Source organism: Strigops habroptila, chromosome 8 (genome assembly GCF_004027225.2).
Source record: "Strigops habroptila isolate Jane chromosome 8, bStrHab1.2.pri, whole genome shotgun sequence".
NCBI classification, from domain to species: Eukaryota; Metazoa; Chordata; class Aves; order Psittaciformes; family Psittacidae; genus Strigops; species Strigops habroptila.
In genome coordinates this window covers 38,492,725-38,506,526 of record NC_044284.2, presented here as the reverse complement: position 1 = coordinate 38,506,526, position 13,802 = coordinate 38,492,725, and the positions used below count along the sequence as shown (strand labels likewise).

The window sequence follows — 13,802 nt, the reverse complement described above, 5'->3', positions numbered from 1 at the left end:
TATCTCAACCCGGGGGAGTTACATTCTTCCGATTCTCCTCCCCATCCTTCTGGGAGCAGAACCCGGGACAGCAGCAGAGGAGGAATCATAATATCAGACAGATTTGGATGGCCTGGAGGAAATACACTTCGCATTCAATCTGGCCTTGGACACTGCCAGGGATGGGGCAGCCACAACTTCTCTGGGCAACCTGTGCCAGGGCCTCACCACCCTGAGTTTCTTCCTAATGTCTAATTTAAATCTACTCTCCATCAGCTTAAAACCATTCCCCTTGTCTTATCACTACATGCCCTTGTAAAAAGCCCTTCTTCAGCTTTCTTGTAGGAGTAATTTTTTCTTCCCTCATTTATTTTCCTTATCTCAGTTACTTTTGTCTTCTACATAAGAAGACTTTGGCTTTGCTGGCCAGTGTATCTTGTAATGTTAAAGGCCATGACCAAAACTGTAGTAAAAATTAATACTATGTAATGAACTATTTACTGATGAATAATGACAATTTCTATAAAGACCAGAACAGGCACTTTTGAATTGGAATCCTCTTCAGAATTTTCTCTTCCATCTTGAATCAATATAACATCTTTTTGCCAGTGAAGTAGTATCAAAAGTTGTGGTGACCTGGACTGAGCAATAATTTTTGACAGGAGGTTGAAGAGCTCCATTTCTCTACATGTTTGTTGTAGTTGGTTTAAGGGTTAGGTTTTTGGTTTTGCCTCCATTTCTAGAAACAAGATTGATTTCAATATGTCCTATAAGTAGCTGGAATAATTTTTATAATTTGGATCTTACATTTTAGATATTTGCTGTGTATTCTGAATGTAGAGCATCAGAAAAGAGTCAGACAAAATGAGTAAATGTAGGTCATAGCTTAGTAATATGGCACAGCTCAGTGTGCCCTGTAGAATGGTGTTACTTTAGCTTGTAGCAATCCTTAGCTACGTGTGTAAGTAGAGGTCATTCACTTTCAATACATGTTTGTACAATGTATCTGCTTCTTATTTTTCCAGACACACTTTCCTACCCTCAGGGTCAATGAAGATCGGTGAGACACAAGTTTCAGACAGTGGAATGTATATCTGTGTAGCCACAAATATTGCTGGGAATGTGACTCAGTCAGTGAAGTTAAGTGTACATGGTAAGTTTTAACTTAAAGGATAATCATTGGCAAGTTTCTGCATGGAATTTAGCAACATACAGAGCTTTTCAAACAGTTTTCCTCATATACATTAAATATTATTGACCTATATTCTTTCAGGTCATATTATCTTCATATGTAAGTTGCTCTTGGTTATGAGGAAATATAATACACACACACACACACACACACATCTGTATACATACAGGGTGTGTATATACATACATACACACACCCCCCTCCTTTAATTTTCCTTAGACTTATGGAAGAATTATAGCACAATACGATATCTGACTCTTTTTAAGTCAGAGAGAGGGATTTTAAGAACTGAAAGCTTTTATTCTAATGCACTTGGATGTTTTCTGTGCAAGAGGTTTCTGAGCAGTAAGTTTGCAAACAGTGACTGAGAATAGCAAAGCGGTCTGAGGCCACGATGTACAGCTTCCCACTAACTTGATGGGAATTACATATCCAGACTCTCTTGGTGCCAAATGTTAGTTTGCTTGCACACATGCTTAGGTGGTAGCGAAACCCATGTGTGTGTCATTTGTGGATAGGCAGCTGCTCCTGTTCGTGCACAGCTTTATGCATGTACATTCTGCTATACCCACCTTTGCAAACTAATACCTTAACCTATCCTACAGTACTTCCTCTGTTCAAACCAGTACTCTGTGTTTGTGCCCACCTTCCTCTCTCCTTACTCCCCCCCCCCCCCCCCCCCCCCAAGTAAAGGTGTTTAGTCACTCCTGCTCAGTCTAGGACCTGTGTCCCCTTCCCTCTCTTTTTTTATCATAGAACATCACATTGTCACTCCCTTGTCTCTCTCCTAGTCTCTGCATACTGGGGCACCAACCACAGTCTTGTAACTACTTATACAGTGTCACATATTGTTAGCTCCATGGTCTTGCATTTATTCCTCTTCGCTTGTGTCAGACAGGAACACAAGTTGTGGCACATCTGCCTTCTGCCAGTGCTAAGGCTCGTTGGAGAGCGGGTGCGGGAGCTGTGGCCTGGCACAGCCCAGGGGAGGCTGATTAATAGTAATTGTATGGATAGTTCTGTGGTTCATGTTCACGTACAATTTGGAAGAGCCCATTGCCAGTACACATCTTTGAAGTGGATCCCATACCACGAATGTACCAGATTGGAATCCGGTCCCCAGCAGCTCTGACTATGCTAATGCAATCACAATGGCTATAGAAGACTACTGTCTGGTTCTGTGTATAGAGAAGGCTGATATCAGTGCACATCTTTGTTTTATCTTTGTAATTTTATGTTAACAGAGAGTCTAGAAAAATGGCACTTGTTATTGTTTCAGACATGCTTTTCAAGTCTTTTTATTGCCAATGATCCTTAGAAAGAAAAACATTGTGGCAAAAGATTTATGGAGGATTTATACTATTCTTTGGGGCCAGCAAAATCTCTTCATTCATTTTTGTATCTCCTTGCCTGAACTTGTGTCTGGAAGCATATAAAGATCAGGGATTAGGGGAAGGAAATTAAAATGTCAAAAGGAAAATGTGATTAACTCTATCATAAAAGCTTTTGAACTGTTTTGTGTTATGAAGAGCCAGTACCCGTAGCTCTTCAAATGTGTGCAGTATAATAATATTGCACTACTCCTATGGAAGTCATGCAGTAGAATTTGAAACCTAGTTTCTTCAAAGAAGTTAAGCAATATAGGGTATTGTATATCCTATTTCCAGTGCTTAGTGTGTGGCTGCAAATAAGATGGAGACTCCCTTTTTAAAACGAGTCACATTGAAAAGGCAAAGGGTAGCGGGTACAAGTTACTGCTGCGGAGATTCCAACTGGACAGAAGTGGAAATTTTTTCACAGAGAGAACAACCAGTCATTGGAATAATCTCCACAGGGAAGTGGTGAATTCCCCAACACTGGACACTTAGCATTTGGCTGGACAGTGTGCTACGACATCTAGTCTAGGTCATGCTTTGCCTATAAATGTCGGACCAGGTGGTTCCTGAGGTCCCTTCCATCTTGATATTCTATGATTCTGTTCTATGCAGAGAACATACAGGTCTACTTTCTTAGTCATCTGAGAGAATTTGGTTTCAGGGAATAAAGAAGGACATTTTTAAAAATGTCAAAAATGGAAAAGAATTTGATAGAATCATAGAAGGCCTTGGGTTGGAAGGGACCCTTAAAGGTCATCCAGTTCATCTGCCCTGCAATAAGCAGAGACATCTTTAACCAGATCAAGTTGCTCAGAGCCCCATCCAGCTGGACCTTGAATGTTTCCAGGGATGTTGCATCTACCACCTCTCTGGCAACATGCTCCAGTGGCTTACTACCCTCATCATAAGAAAATGTCTTCCTTATATCTAGTCTGAATCTCTCCCTTTTTAGTTTAAAACCATTACCTTTTGTCCTATTGCTATAGGCCTTGCTAAAATGTCTGTCCCCATCTTTCTTGTAAGCCCGCTTTGAGTATTGATGGGCCGCAATAAATTCTCCCCAGAGCCATCTTTTCTCCAGGCTAAACAACCCCAGCTCTCTCAGCCTTAAGAATGATCTTGTACATAATTTTATTCACATTACTGTGGACTAAACTTGTCTTCTTTAGTTCCTCCAAAGATACAGCGTGGACCTCGGGTTTTGAAAGTCCAATCTGGCCACAGACTTGACATACCCTGCGATGCCCAGGGGATCCCTCCACCAACAATCACTTGGTTCAAAGGCAGAAGTGCTGTGCCAGTAGATGGTTGGCAGTTTATCTACAGCCTGGATGGAGCTCTAGGCATCAACAGCGCCCAGCTTCCTGATGCTGGAATCTACAAGTGTGTCGCTAGTAATGTAGCAGGCAGTGAAGCGTCAGAGATAACAGTGCACGTTCAAGGTATTTATAATTATGGCTGTAATCTTGCCTCCTGTCCTGGCTAGGTATGATTTCATGCCAGTGCAGTCTGGATTGTGTTTTGGAGGACAATGATTTTTGCTGCTCAGAGTTACATGATGAAAATCTGTTTTGGATGTTATGTTCTGATGTTAATTAAGAAAAATTAGACTATATAAATCATCTTTGAAAAGTTTGTAGAAATAAGAAAAAGAAACACTCTCTCTATATATACATATATATATTGATTGGGAAAAAAAATATTCAAGCTACTTATGACTTGGTTTTGTAGTAGGCAATTAAAATCAGATTCCAGTATGGGAAACCTCTTTTTCAAGTATTAGCTTTGTATGTTCAGATGTCTCAGATCTTCAGAACTCTCTTTGAACCTCAGAGCCTGGTATCACAGGTTTAAACAGAATTGGAATTTTTATGAGCTGGAATTGAGCTCTTCACTCAATCAGTTACTATGCTATTGAAATGGTGATGGGGGCAACAGTGGTCAACATGCCAATTTAAATATTTAGTTTAATTCCTCTCTTGATGGGCTGATATACAGCAATGTAACATGACTGACTTAAGCTAAGAAGAAAGTATTCTTTCTTTGTAATAATTCAAAGGCAACATTCTGATCCCTTTGGATTAGAGGTGCTGAGAACCTCTTGTTACGAAGAACTTCCAATAACTTTACTTAACGATAAATAATATTCTTTGTATAGTCTCAGTCCACACACAAGTTTAAATTGAGATGAAAGAAAAAAGTAGAAGTAATACTAATACATGGTATGAGAAAAAACAGTTTCAGTCATATTTTTCAGATTGTGCAGAAACACTGTCTCTGCCTTCAAAACCAATATATCACGTCTTAGAGAGAACCAATTTCAGTCAAACTTGAAAGCCTCTTTGTACTGCTTACTTCCTAAATATTCCCACTGAAATCAAGACTGCTTATATAGTACCCATTTTGATCAATGTAAGGAGGGTTATTGGAATCTGAGCTTGTGTGAATGACAGAGACTTAGAAATGTTATGTATTGCCAAACTGTATTTTTACATATGGGAGCAGAGATCAAGAAGTTTTTTGGGGTCCTAATTTTCTTTCAGAGCCTCCTACTATTGAGGATCTGGACCCGTCATACAATAGTCCCTTTCAAGAAAGAGTAGCAAGTCAACGCATTGTGTTCCCATGTCCAGCAAAAGGTGTGTATCATTGTTACCACTTTTAGTGACAAAAGTATATTTTTGTGACTTTAAATATTAAGTTTCTTTGACATGGTAAAAATGTAAAACCTGCACAGTATTTTGCTTATCTGCTTTATGTGGAAAAATTCAAACGAAGAATGATTTAAATAACCACTGTGTGCAGAAGTTCTGTGAAAAGTCACTGCTAGCCAACAAAGATATTGTAACATTCAGAAGTAAGATTTTTAATATTTGAGTCGTATTGTAACAGTACTTCCTCTAAATTTGAAAGCGCATGGCCTACCTGTGCCCTGTCCTTGCCAATATGACTTCCATCAAGCCGTGGGAATTGTTTGAATCTTTCTTATTCTGAGTTGAGCAAAGCACTTCTCAGAGTTTCACCTTTTTCTTGATAGGCACTCCAAAGCCTGTCATCAAATGGCTACGTAATGGAAGAGAGCTGACAGGTAGTGAACCAGGGATTTCAATTCTGGAGGATGGGACACTGCTGATCATAGCTTCTGTTACACCTGCTGATAATGGAGAGTATATCTGTGTGGCAACCAATGAAGCTGGAAGCACAGAAAGAAAATACAACCTGAAGGTTAACGGTAAATAATAAATACAACTATCGAGGAACTGGTTTTGAAGAACTTTTTTATTGTTGGAAATTGCATGCCACAAACCTGCCTATATACAGTTAAATTATAAAATCTAGTCTGAGTACTTACAGTTCTTTGACACTCTATACTTTTTAATATTGTTCCTGTTCTCTGTGACTTTGTGCACAAAGCATGTGTTCTTCTCAAAGAACTAGGCGCATCTCACTGGTAGAAGGTTCTAGCTGTACTTGAAAACTTTAATATGTATAACAAATGAAGACTTTTGTGCTGTAGAAATTAAAGATCGGGGAATAGATCTGCTTTTCATATAAACAGGAGAAAAGTTATTTATCAGAATGAACGTAGGAGAATTCTTGCTCCTGATAATCTTCCAGAATCCCAACTGAAAAATAGAAACTCTATAGGTGGACTCGAGATACGTTTTGATACTTTGTTTCTTACAGAGTACTTTTATTCCAGCCTTATTCACTTTCCATGATAGTGAGTTCTGATGCCTGGGCAGGATTATATCCTTATCTTTACTAAGAGAAAAGGAGGAATTCCATCTTGTGCCAACAGAGCTCATCAGTGGAGTTTGAGCTTTCTAATCCACTACATAAAGCCATTATCTTTGCATTCATAATGGAACAAATGATAGGCAGATCTTCTTGGGCATGACTGAAGCAGTGGAGAGGAATCATGACTCTCTGGAGTCTGCTTCCTTTATATGCTAAGCAAATAACATGGTATTTTAAGATTAAGCTTAAATAAAATTAAATTTAAATCTTAAGATAATTCTCTTAACTTGCTGATGGTGATTGCGTTTGAATTAATTTCCCTGGAATTCTGTCATTGGGTAGGAGGAGACTCTGTTTTGTGAGAAAGAGAAGAAAGGACACAGGGAGATACATTCAGAGCCAAGAGGCAAATGGAAAATTTGGGGAGGGAATGAAAAGGGCTTGAGAAATTTGGATGGCAGTGGTTCATGACTGGGGAGGAAGGAGGAAGTGGGAAATCACTGGAATAGAAGGCTTAACACACGACTTTGTGCTTTCTTGTAGTTCCTCCTGAAATTAGAGATCAAGAAAAAGTGACAAATACATCTGTAGTTGTTAATCACCCTGTAAGTCTCTTCTGTGAAGTATCTGGTAACCCATTACCCATAATCTCCTGGTATAAAGAAGATATCCAGGTCTGTATAATTAACCTAAGTGAAGTAACACAGCCATCGTCAGTCAGTTATGTGTAGACTTTTGAGTGTTTGGTATGAGAACTCATTTAAAAAAAATGTGCATACATACCTTTATGTATACTCAAACTGCACTAAGAACAACCACACAGAAAGCCAGCTAAATATGGCTAATCCATTCATTCAGCTGTACCATAAGTCAAAAGTAAACTCTTTATTTTTAGTATTCCCCTGGGAATTACACTTAACAATCTTCCAGTATTGTAAATGCCAGAGTCCTTACAAAGGGGACCAATAATGGTATTTTTTTTTTGTTCTATAGACGGAGAAATAAGAACTCTTGGCTTGAATTCCAAGAGTTTATTTGAATTCCTCAGAATTATTCTTGAGACCTACACTTCTACTTGAAGCTGATAAGTGATAGTTTAAATGAGGAGAGACCACTTTATGCGCCTTTGTGGCTGACCATTTACTGATGGATGAAGAATTTCTTTGGTTTTCCCACTCCTTATTGTATGTTGAGCTGCAAGTCATATTGAATAGATGGCAGAAATTGAGGAGATTAGTGTCGTAACTGAAAGGGGAAACAGATTAGCCTTAGACTAAAACTACCATTTTCTTATAAAAATCCGGCTGTGATATTTGGCTGATGTAACTTGGATCATATAAGTCAAATGTCTTGGGTTCTTTCAAGGTTGTGGAAAGCAGTACTCTACATATTTTGCACAGTGGGAAGACACTGAAGCTCCTTAAAGCTACTACTGATGATGCTGGACAATATTCATGCAAAGCCATAAATATAGCAGGAAGTTCTGAGAAGCTGTTTAACCTAGATATACTAGGTTAGTTCCATGGGGTTTTCTTTGGGGGGAGTGGGGTTTCTTTTTTGTTTGGGGTTTGGTTTGGGTTTGTTTGGCTGGTTTTGTTTGGTTGGTTTTTGTTTTTTAAAGTCAGTGCTGTGAAAAACAGTTGATAGTTAAGAAACCAATAAATTTAAATTCATTATAAATAGATTCTTCCTCTCACTGCCCATAAAATATTGGCTGCCAAAGCGCTCATCATGATGGATTTTGAATACCTAAAATTTACCACTCTTGTAGTAACACAGACAAAACGCTGTTTTTTATTTCCGGATTTTGGTCTTTGGGGCTTTGTTTTGTATTTTGGGTGTATAGGATTTGTCTTACATTCTATTCACCAGCACAAGTGTGGAAGTGCTTGTTGTGGTAAAAATGATGATGTGATCTAACAGAAGTCACTTTGCAGTGAAAACTAAAGTTGTTTCAAGGGAATAGTATGATTCGCTACCACATTTCTTCCAGTTTTATAGCATACCTTCCTTGTCTAAATAAAGGTTCTTCCTGTAATGTTTGTCTTTTTAAAGTTCCACCAAGTATAATACGTGCTGATACTCCTGGTGAAATTGCAGTCATCCTCAACCAGCAAATCAGCCTGGAATGTAGAGCCAAAGGCTTCCCTTTTCCTGACATTCACTGGTTCAAAGATGGCAAGTAAGTGTATTATAGTTTTTGTGGTTTGTGTCTAGGTTATTCCTTCCTTAGAACATAGACGAAGAAGGTGCACTGTACCAGTACCAGTAAGCTCTGCTTTAAACTACTTAGTGTTAAGTTATTGTCATCAGCTATAATTCATGGGGGTGTGAAATGGTAAGTTGTTTAACCAAAAGTTAGCATCCAGCTTTTCTTCATGAACTGTCCTATAACTGACATCGGCACTTGCAGAGCTGATTTATGGTATTTGAAGCCAGAAAATGTTTGAAGCTTGATAATCATAACCATTTATTTGAGTTTATTCTATCTGGATTATTTGTAATATCGAATCAGTTAAAATACAGTTGTTTTGCTGAGATGATTTTTTCATTGGTAGACTGTACCCATGTCAAACATGGCATGATGGCTGAAAGATTAGCCAAAAGTCAAAATAGGCTGTGGGGTTTTTTTTGTTTTTAAACAGCATTGGTGTTTAACAATGCAATTCAATATAGATAGTGGCTAGTACACACAGATATTCTGATATGACAATTCCTTAATCTTTGGTATGTTGACACTTACATCTAGTAGTCGATATTTTGTTATCAGTAAAGGACTGTCATGACCTAAATAATTAGAAAAAGGAACTGAGGTCAGGAGTGGGCCTCTGGCTGTGATGCTGGCATCCTGGATGACCTGAATAACATACTTCTGTGTTTTGGTTTCTTCTAAAAATTAGGAATAAAGTTAATGATAATAGTTTGTCACTTTATGGTTATTCTTCAGATTAATGCTGTTACTCTAGTGCTAAATGGTACGTTTTAATGGTACAATTACTGCTGTTAAAGAACCTCTTCTTACTACTGTCCGTTTAAATTAATGTTGAAAACATGGGGTCAGAGTTCTGTGGAGCAAAATAATCTCTATTCCAGGCCCTTGTTTTTGGGTGATCCCAATGTTGAGCTTCTGGACAAAAATCAAGTTCTACATATAAAGAATGCTCGAAGGATTGACAAAGGTCGTTATCAGTGCAGCGCCACCAATACTGCTGGCAAACAAGTTAAGGAGGTCAAGCTGATCATCCATGGTAAGTTTATAGAATGCCAGATTCTAGAAGATCCTCTAATTTTACTCTTAAGATGTCTTTTTTGAATGGAGATACTCAGACATATACAAAGTAAGGCTCTGACCCTGCAAAATTTGTATACAAACATAACTTAGTGCCTATTCACAAAGTGATCTTTTTTTAGTGTTTATATGTGTGAAGTTAAGTATGGATGTACTATTTACAAGTTTGGTCTTAAAATAGTGTTTATGTGCTTTTGTGCTTTTTATTAGTTTCTAATTCATGAAAGCCAAGAGTCTTGAAGGGCCTTCTCAAATTTTGCTCTTAATTAGTTTCACCTTGCTTACTTTATTAACACATTGGCTTCATTATTTTGATCTTAGGGAGAAGAAAATTAATTAGATTTTAATACACTTATGTTTATTTTTCTAAACCTAGTACTAGGAGTAAATTTAGCCAGGAATAAGTTAAAGTTACAGCAAAAGTATAAAGCAAAGTGCAAAACCAGTAATAATCAGACCAAAAGAGTCTTTGAAAAAGAATGTTCCAGATAATCTTCAGATAGTGTGGCATGTCATCTTGCTTAAATTGGTGTAAAGGTCATTTTTATCAAGTGGGGTCATTTATAGCAGGAGAAGAAGCACTAACATGAATATAACCTTGTTAACATTATTATTACTTTTATGAAGTTTATAGCACATTGGGTGTACTTTTGTGTTTTTGCAAGCAGTGGAGTCTTACCAAAGACATGCAGAACAGTCAATTTGTGTGATTAGGTAAGTTTAATGTAAGTTAGGATATTATCAGACGAGAGAAAATGAGGGGAAAAATTTATGGAGGAAGGAAGAGGTAGCTGTTGAAGGCGGACTTCAAAGATGATGGGGAAAAAATTTTCAGTTGGGAAGACAAAAAACATGTAGAAGCCTAGTCTGACCTAAAAACTGATAGAGTACAGTGCTAGCAGAAATTAGGGGGAAACAAATGCAGAAATCTATAAGTGGCATAACACACTGGTGCCCAGAGTGCAAAGAATAGGAATTTGGATCTGTGAGCCCTTAAGCTGGTGAGTCCCCATTTGCTATGGATTTGCTTCTGAAGATTGTGTGTCTTGTCTTCTGATAACCGTGAAATTATTATACATTATTTCCCTTATCTGGGATATTTCTGAAGCATGGAACAACCATGCGCACAGTAATATGCCTGTACACCAGTCATAGTGAAGTCTTTTGCATTAAAAACAAAGAAAATGCTGTAACGACTTGCAGGTGATTTTGGCTTCTATGAGATTTGAGGAGTGAAAAAACTCATACAAATAAAATCCTAGAAGATGAGTAGACCTTACTTCAGGTTCCTCAGACAAGAAAGGTGAATTTATGACAATAGAATGGAATATGTCTTTACTTTTAAATTTCTCATTAATCTTGGCTGTCCACAGAGTAAGTGAGGAACCTAGACACCAATTCTTGCTAGTTCTTACTTTGTTTTAGTTGTTTAGCTCTACTTTTGGCTTTGACATTTTCCAAAAATACCATGCTAGAACTGTTCCCCATTTGCTGGTAGAGAAAGCCTTTTGCCTTTGAACTGGGTGTGTTTCAGCATGCTTTTTAGGTTTGTGTACTTTGCACACGAATTATTTAGTTAAAAAAGTATTTCATCATGGTTTGATAATCCAGACACATCTCATAGGTGTAAATTTATTTACTGACACTTTACATTTCTGCAGTGGCATTTTAAAGTGAACACTATGGAAATAGTGGAAGTTGAGGATATACTGAGCATGTTTGGCAGCAGAGGAGTTAATGTGTCTGCCAGATGTGTCTAGTACTTTCAGCAATCATAAATTTCATTCTTGCCAATTGCACTGTGTTTTTATTACTTCTACAGAGATTTATGAACTCTTTATATTGGCTGATTTACACGAGAACTTGCTTGGTAGAAAAATCTGAGTACTGCTTCCTAGCAAGCAAGGGAAATGACTGCGGGCCAAAAGTTTCAAAAACAGGAGGATAAAGCTAGACTGCTAAGCTCATATTTAGTCTCAAAGTGACTGACTTCATCTTCAGAATTTTGGAGTACTGAGCATTTCCCACTGCAGTTGTAGAGGCAGTAGATGTATTTGGTACTTTAAATGGCAGGTCATTGTTCCTTGTTGGAAGGATGCACCTCCCAGGGTGTAGAGGGATGGCTCTTTCTTTACCCTTCAGAGACAGGGAAGAGGCAGAGCCATGCCCAAATGCATTGCAGGACACATGGAGGCCCAGCTGTCCTAACTTTGCAAATGTGGGAGCCTAGAAGGTAGGTGTTTCCAGGTACCACTAGGGAGGCAGCAATGCAGCAGTGCACCTCAGTGTCTCACTTGTTTCTCAAATACATGGTGGCCCTGTATGTTGCATTCTCTTCATATTTCCACTCTGTGTTTGCATAGAATTGTACAAGCAATGTATAAGTCTGCTTGGGAAAAAAAAAAAGGAGAAAAAAAACCAAAACACCAGGAAGGATTGGCAGTCTGATTAAGTTAAATTTTTTTATTCTTACAGCATTCTAATGTTTAATCCATTTAAATCTGCACAGACTTGTGTACTAAGGATTTAATGTTGTTTTGTCTTCTGAAATAGTCCCTCCTAGTATTAAAGGAGGAAATATTACCACAGAAGTATCAGCGCTTCTTAACAACCTTATAAATTTGGAATGCGAAACCAAGGGAATTCCTGTTCCTACCATTACATGGTACAAAGATGGACGCCCAATTATTTCCAATCCCCAAGCTCTGTATGTGGATAGAGGGCAATTCCTGCAGATACCTCATGCCCAAGCATCAGATTCTGCAAAGTATGCTTGCCGTGTGACCAATGCTGCTGGAGCTGCTGAGAAAATGTATGATGTGGATGTATACAGTAAGTGAGAGTTTATTGACCTTGGTTATTTGTCATCTTACAGGAAGTGCATTTTGAAAGCTTTTCTGCCTCTAACATTTGCAACCTTTGCAAGCCTGTCAAGGGCACACATCTGAATGTAAAGACTGGCCTTTGTTAGCAGTATTATGTAGAGGGAGCTTTACACCCCGTGCTTTATGTGACTCTCAAAAAGCTTTTGACTTCACAGGCCTTGATACCATGCTCTAGTGAAGTATCAAAACTATTTCTTCTCCATGTATCCTTTCCCTTTCTCACATGTGCGTGCTAAACAACACTTACCTGAAATAGCCACTCTGGGTGGGATCTTCAGCGTACTGTTTTAAGACCTTCATATTTAGTTCTTCCATCTCAAAGCCCTGCAGATCATCAACTAGTCAATGCTGAACTCATCATTTGACTTCTCTCTTTCCCCTTTGTCTTGGCTTGCCCCAGCAGCAAATTCTCACATGAAATTGTGCGTGACATAAGGGCATATAGAGCCAAAGTGGGTGGGGAGGAACTAACACATTTGCTCTTAATACATTTTCTGGCTATAGAATTAATCACTTGCAATATACTTTTTCCTCTCTACAGTCTCTCCAGTAATTGAGGGTGATGCTGACACAATCCAGAACAGGCAGGTGGTTGCTGGCAATTCACTGACACTGGAGTGTAAAGCTGCTGGCAACCCTCCGCCTCTCCTTACTTGGTTAAAAGATGGTGTGCCCGTGAAAGCAAGCAACAACCTCTACGTTGTATCTGGTGGGAAGAAGCTGGAGATTCTGAATGCCGTTGAAGCTGACCGGGGCCAGTATATCTGTGTGGCCACAAGCATAGCTGGAGAAGAAGAAATCAAATATGAAGTTGAAGTCTTAGGTGTGTGAGCAACAGAAATATTTATCAGATTTCCATTAACCTAAAAAAGTATGTTTTTATTTTTGTTGGTATTGTTATATGAAGATCTGTTAGACAACCTACGTATCTATTTAACCCTGCACTGCACATTTTTTTTTCTCCAGGGTTACAGGACACTTTAAAGATTCTTACTTTTCAGGTTAGTTCTTGAGAGTTTTTGTTCATGTGGTAGGTAAATATTACTCTCAGTAGCCTTTAAAATTCTAACTTGCCTTCATAGAAGAAAATCATAGATATGAAAGGTATCCATTAAAAATAGCATTGGGTAGTTGCCTCTGGGGAGAGAATGCTTTTCTCTTAATTTTGGGTCATGTTGTGCAAAATTTGAACCTTTTCTTGAAAAAGAATTTTCTTTTTTTTTTTCCCCTCCTTTACCAAAGTCTGCATGTCAGCAGTCCCTTCTGTATGTGTCTAGGTAAACGAATTGTGCAAATGTTAATCATACTCTGTGACATGGAAGGGTTTATTTAAGAACTTG

At 38.3% G+C, this 13,802-nt stretch overlaps 1 protein-coding gene across 8 annotated transcripts in view; it reads left to right on the top strand.

Moving 5' to 3' along the window:
• HMCN1 (hemicentin 1) overlaps positions 1–13,802 on the top strand; it is a 191,877-nt gene that overhangs the window by 89,674 nt on the left and 88,401 nt on the right. For all 8 annotated transcript variants that reach the window (XR_003992472.1, XR_003992473.1, XM_030493507.1 and 5 more), the window contains exons 23-32: positions 1,005–1,132; positions 3,717–3,989; positions 5,091–5,186; positions 5,585–5,779; positions 6,832–6,962; positions 7,654–7,801; positions 8,344–8,470; positions 9,382–9,536; positions 12,131–12,409; positions 13,004–13,285. Coding sequence is in view for 6 of the 8 variants with exons in the window: in XM_030493507.1 (XP_030349367.1) it covers positions 1,005–1,132; positions 3,717–3,989; positions 5,091–5,186; positions 5,585–5,779; positions 6,832–6,962; positions 7,654–7,801; positions 8,344–8,470; positions 9,382–9,536; positions 12,131–12,409; positions 13,004–13,285 (1,814 nt within the window). In the remaining 2 variants the exon portion in view is untranslated. The remainder of the gene's footprint in view (positions 1–1,004; positions 1,133–3,716; positions 3,990–5,090; positions 5,187–5,584; positions 5,780–6,831; positions 6,963–7,653; positions 7,802–8,343; positions 8,471–9,381; positions 9,537–12,130; positions 12,410–13,003; positions 13,286–13,802) is intronic.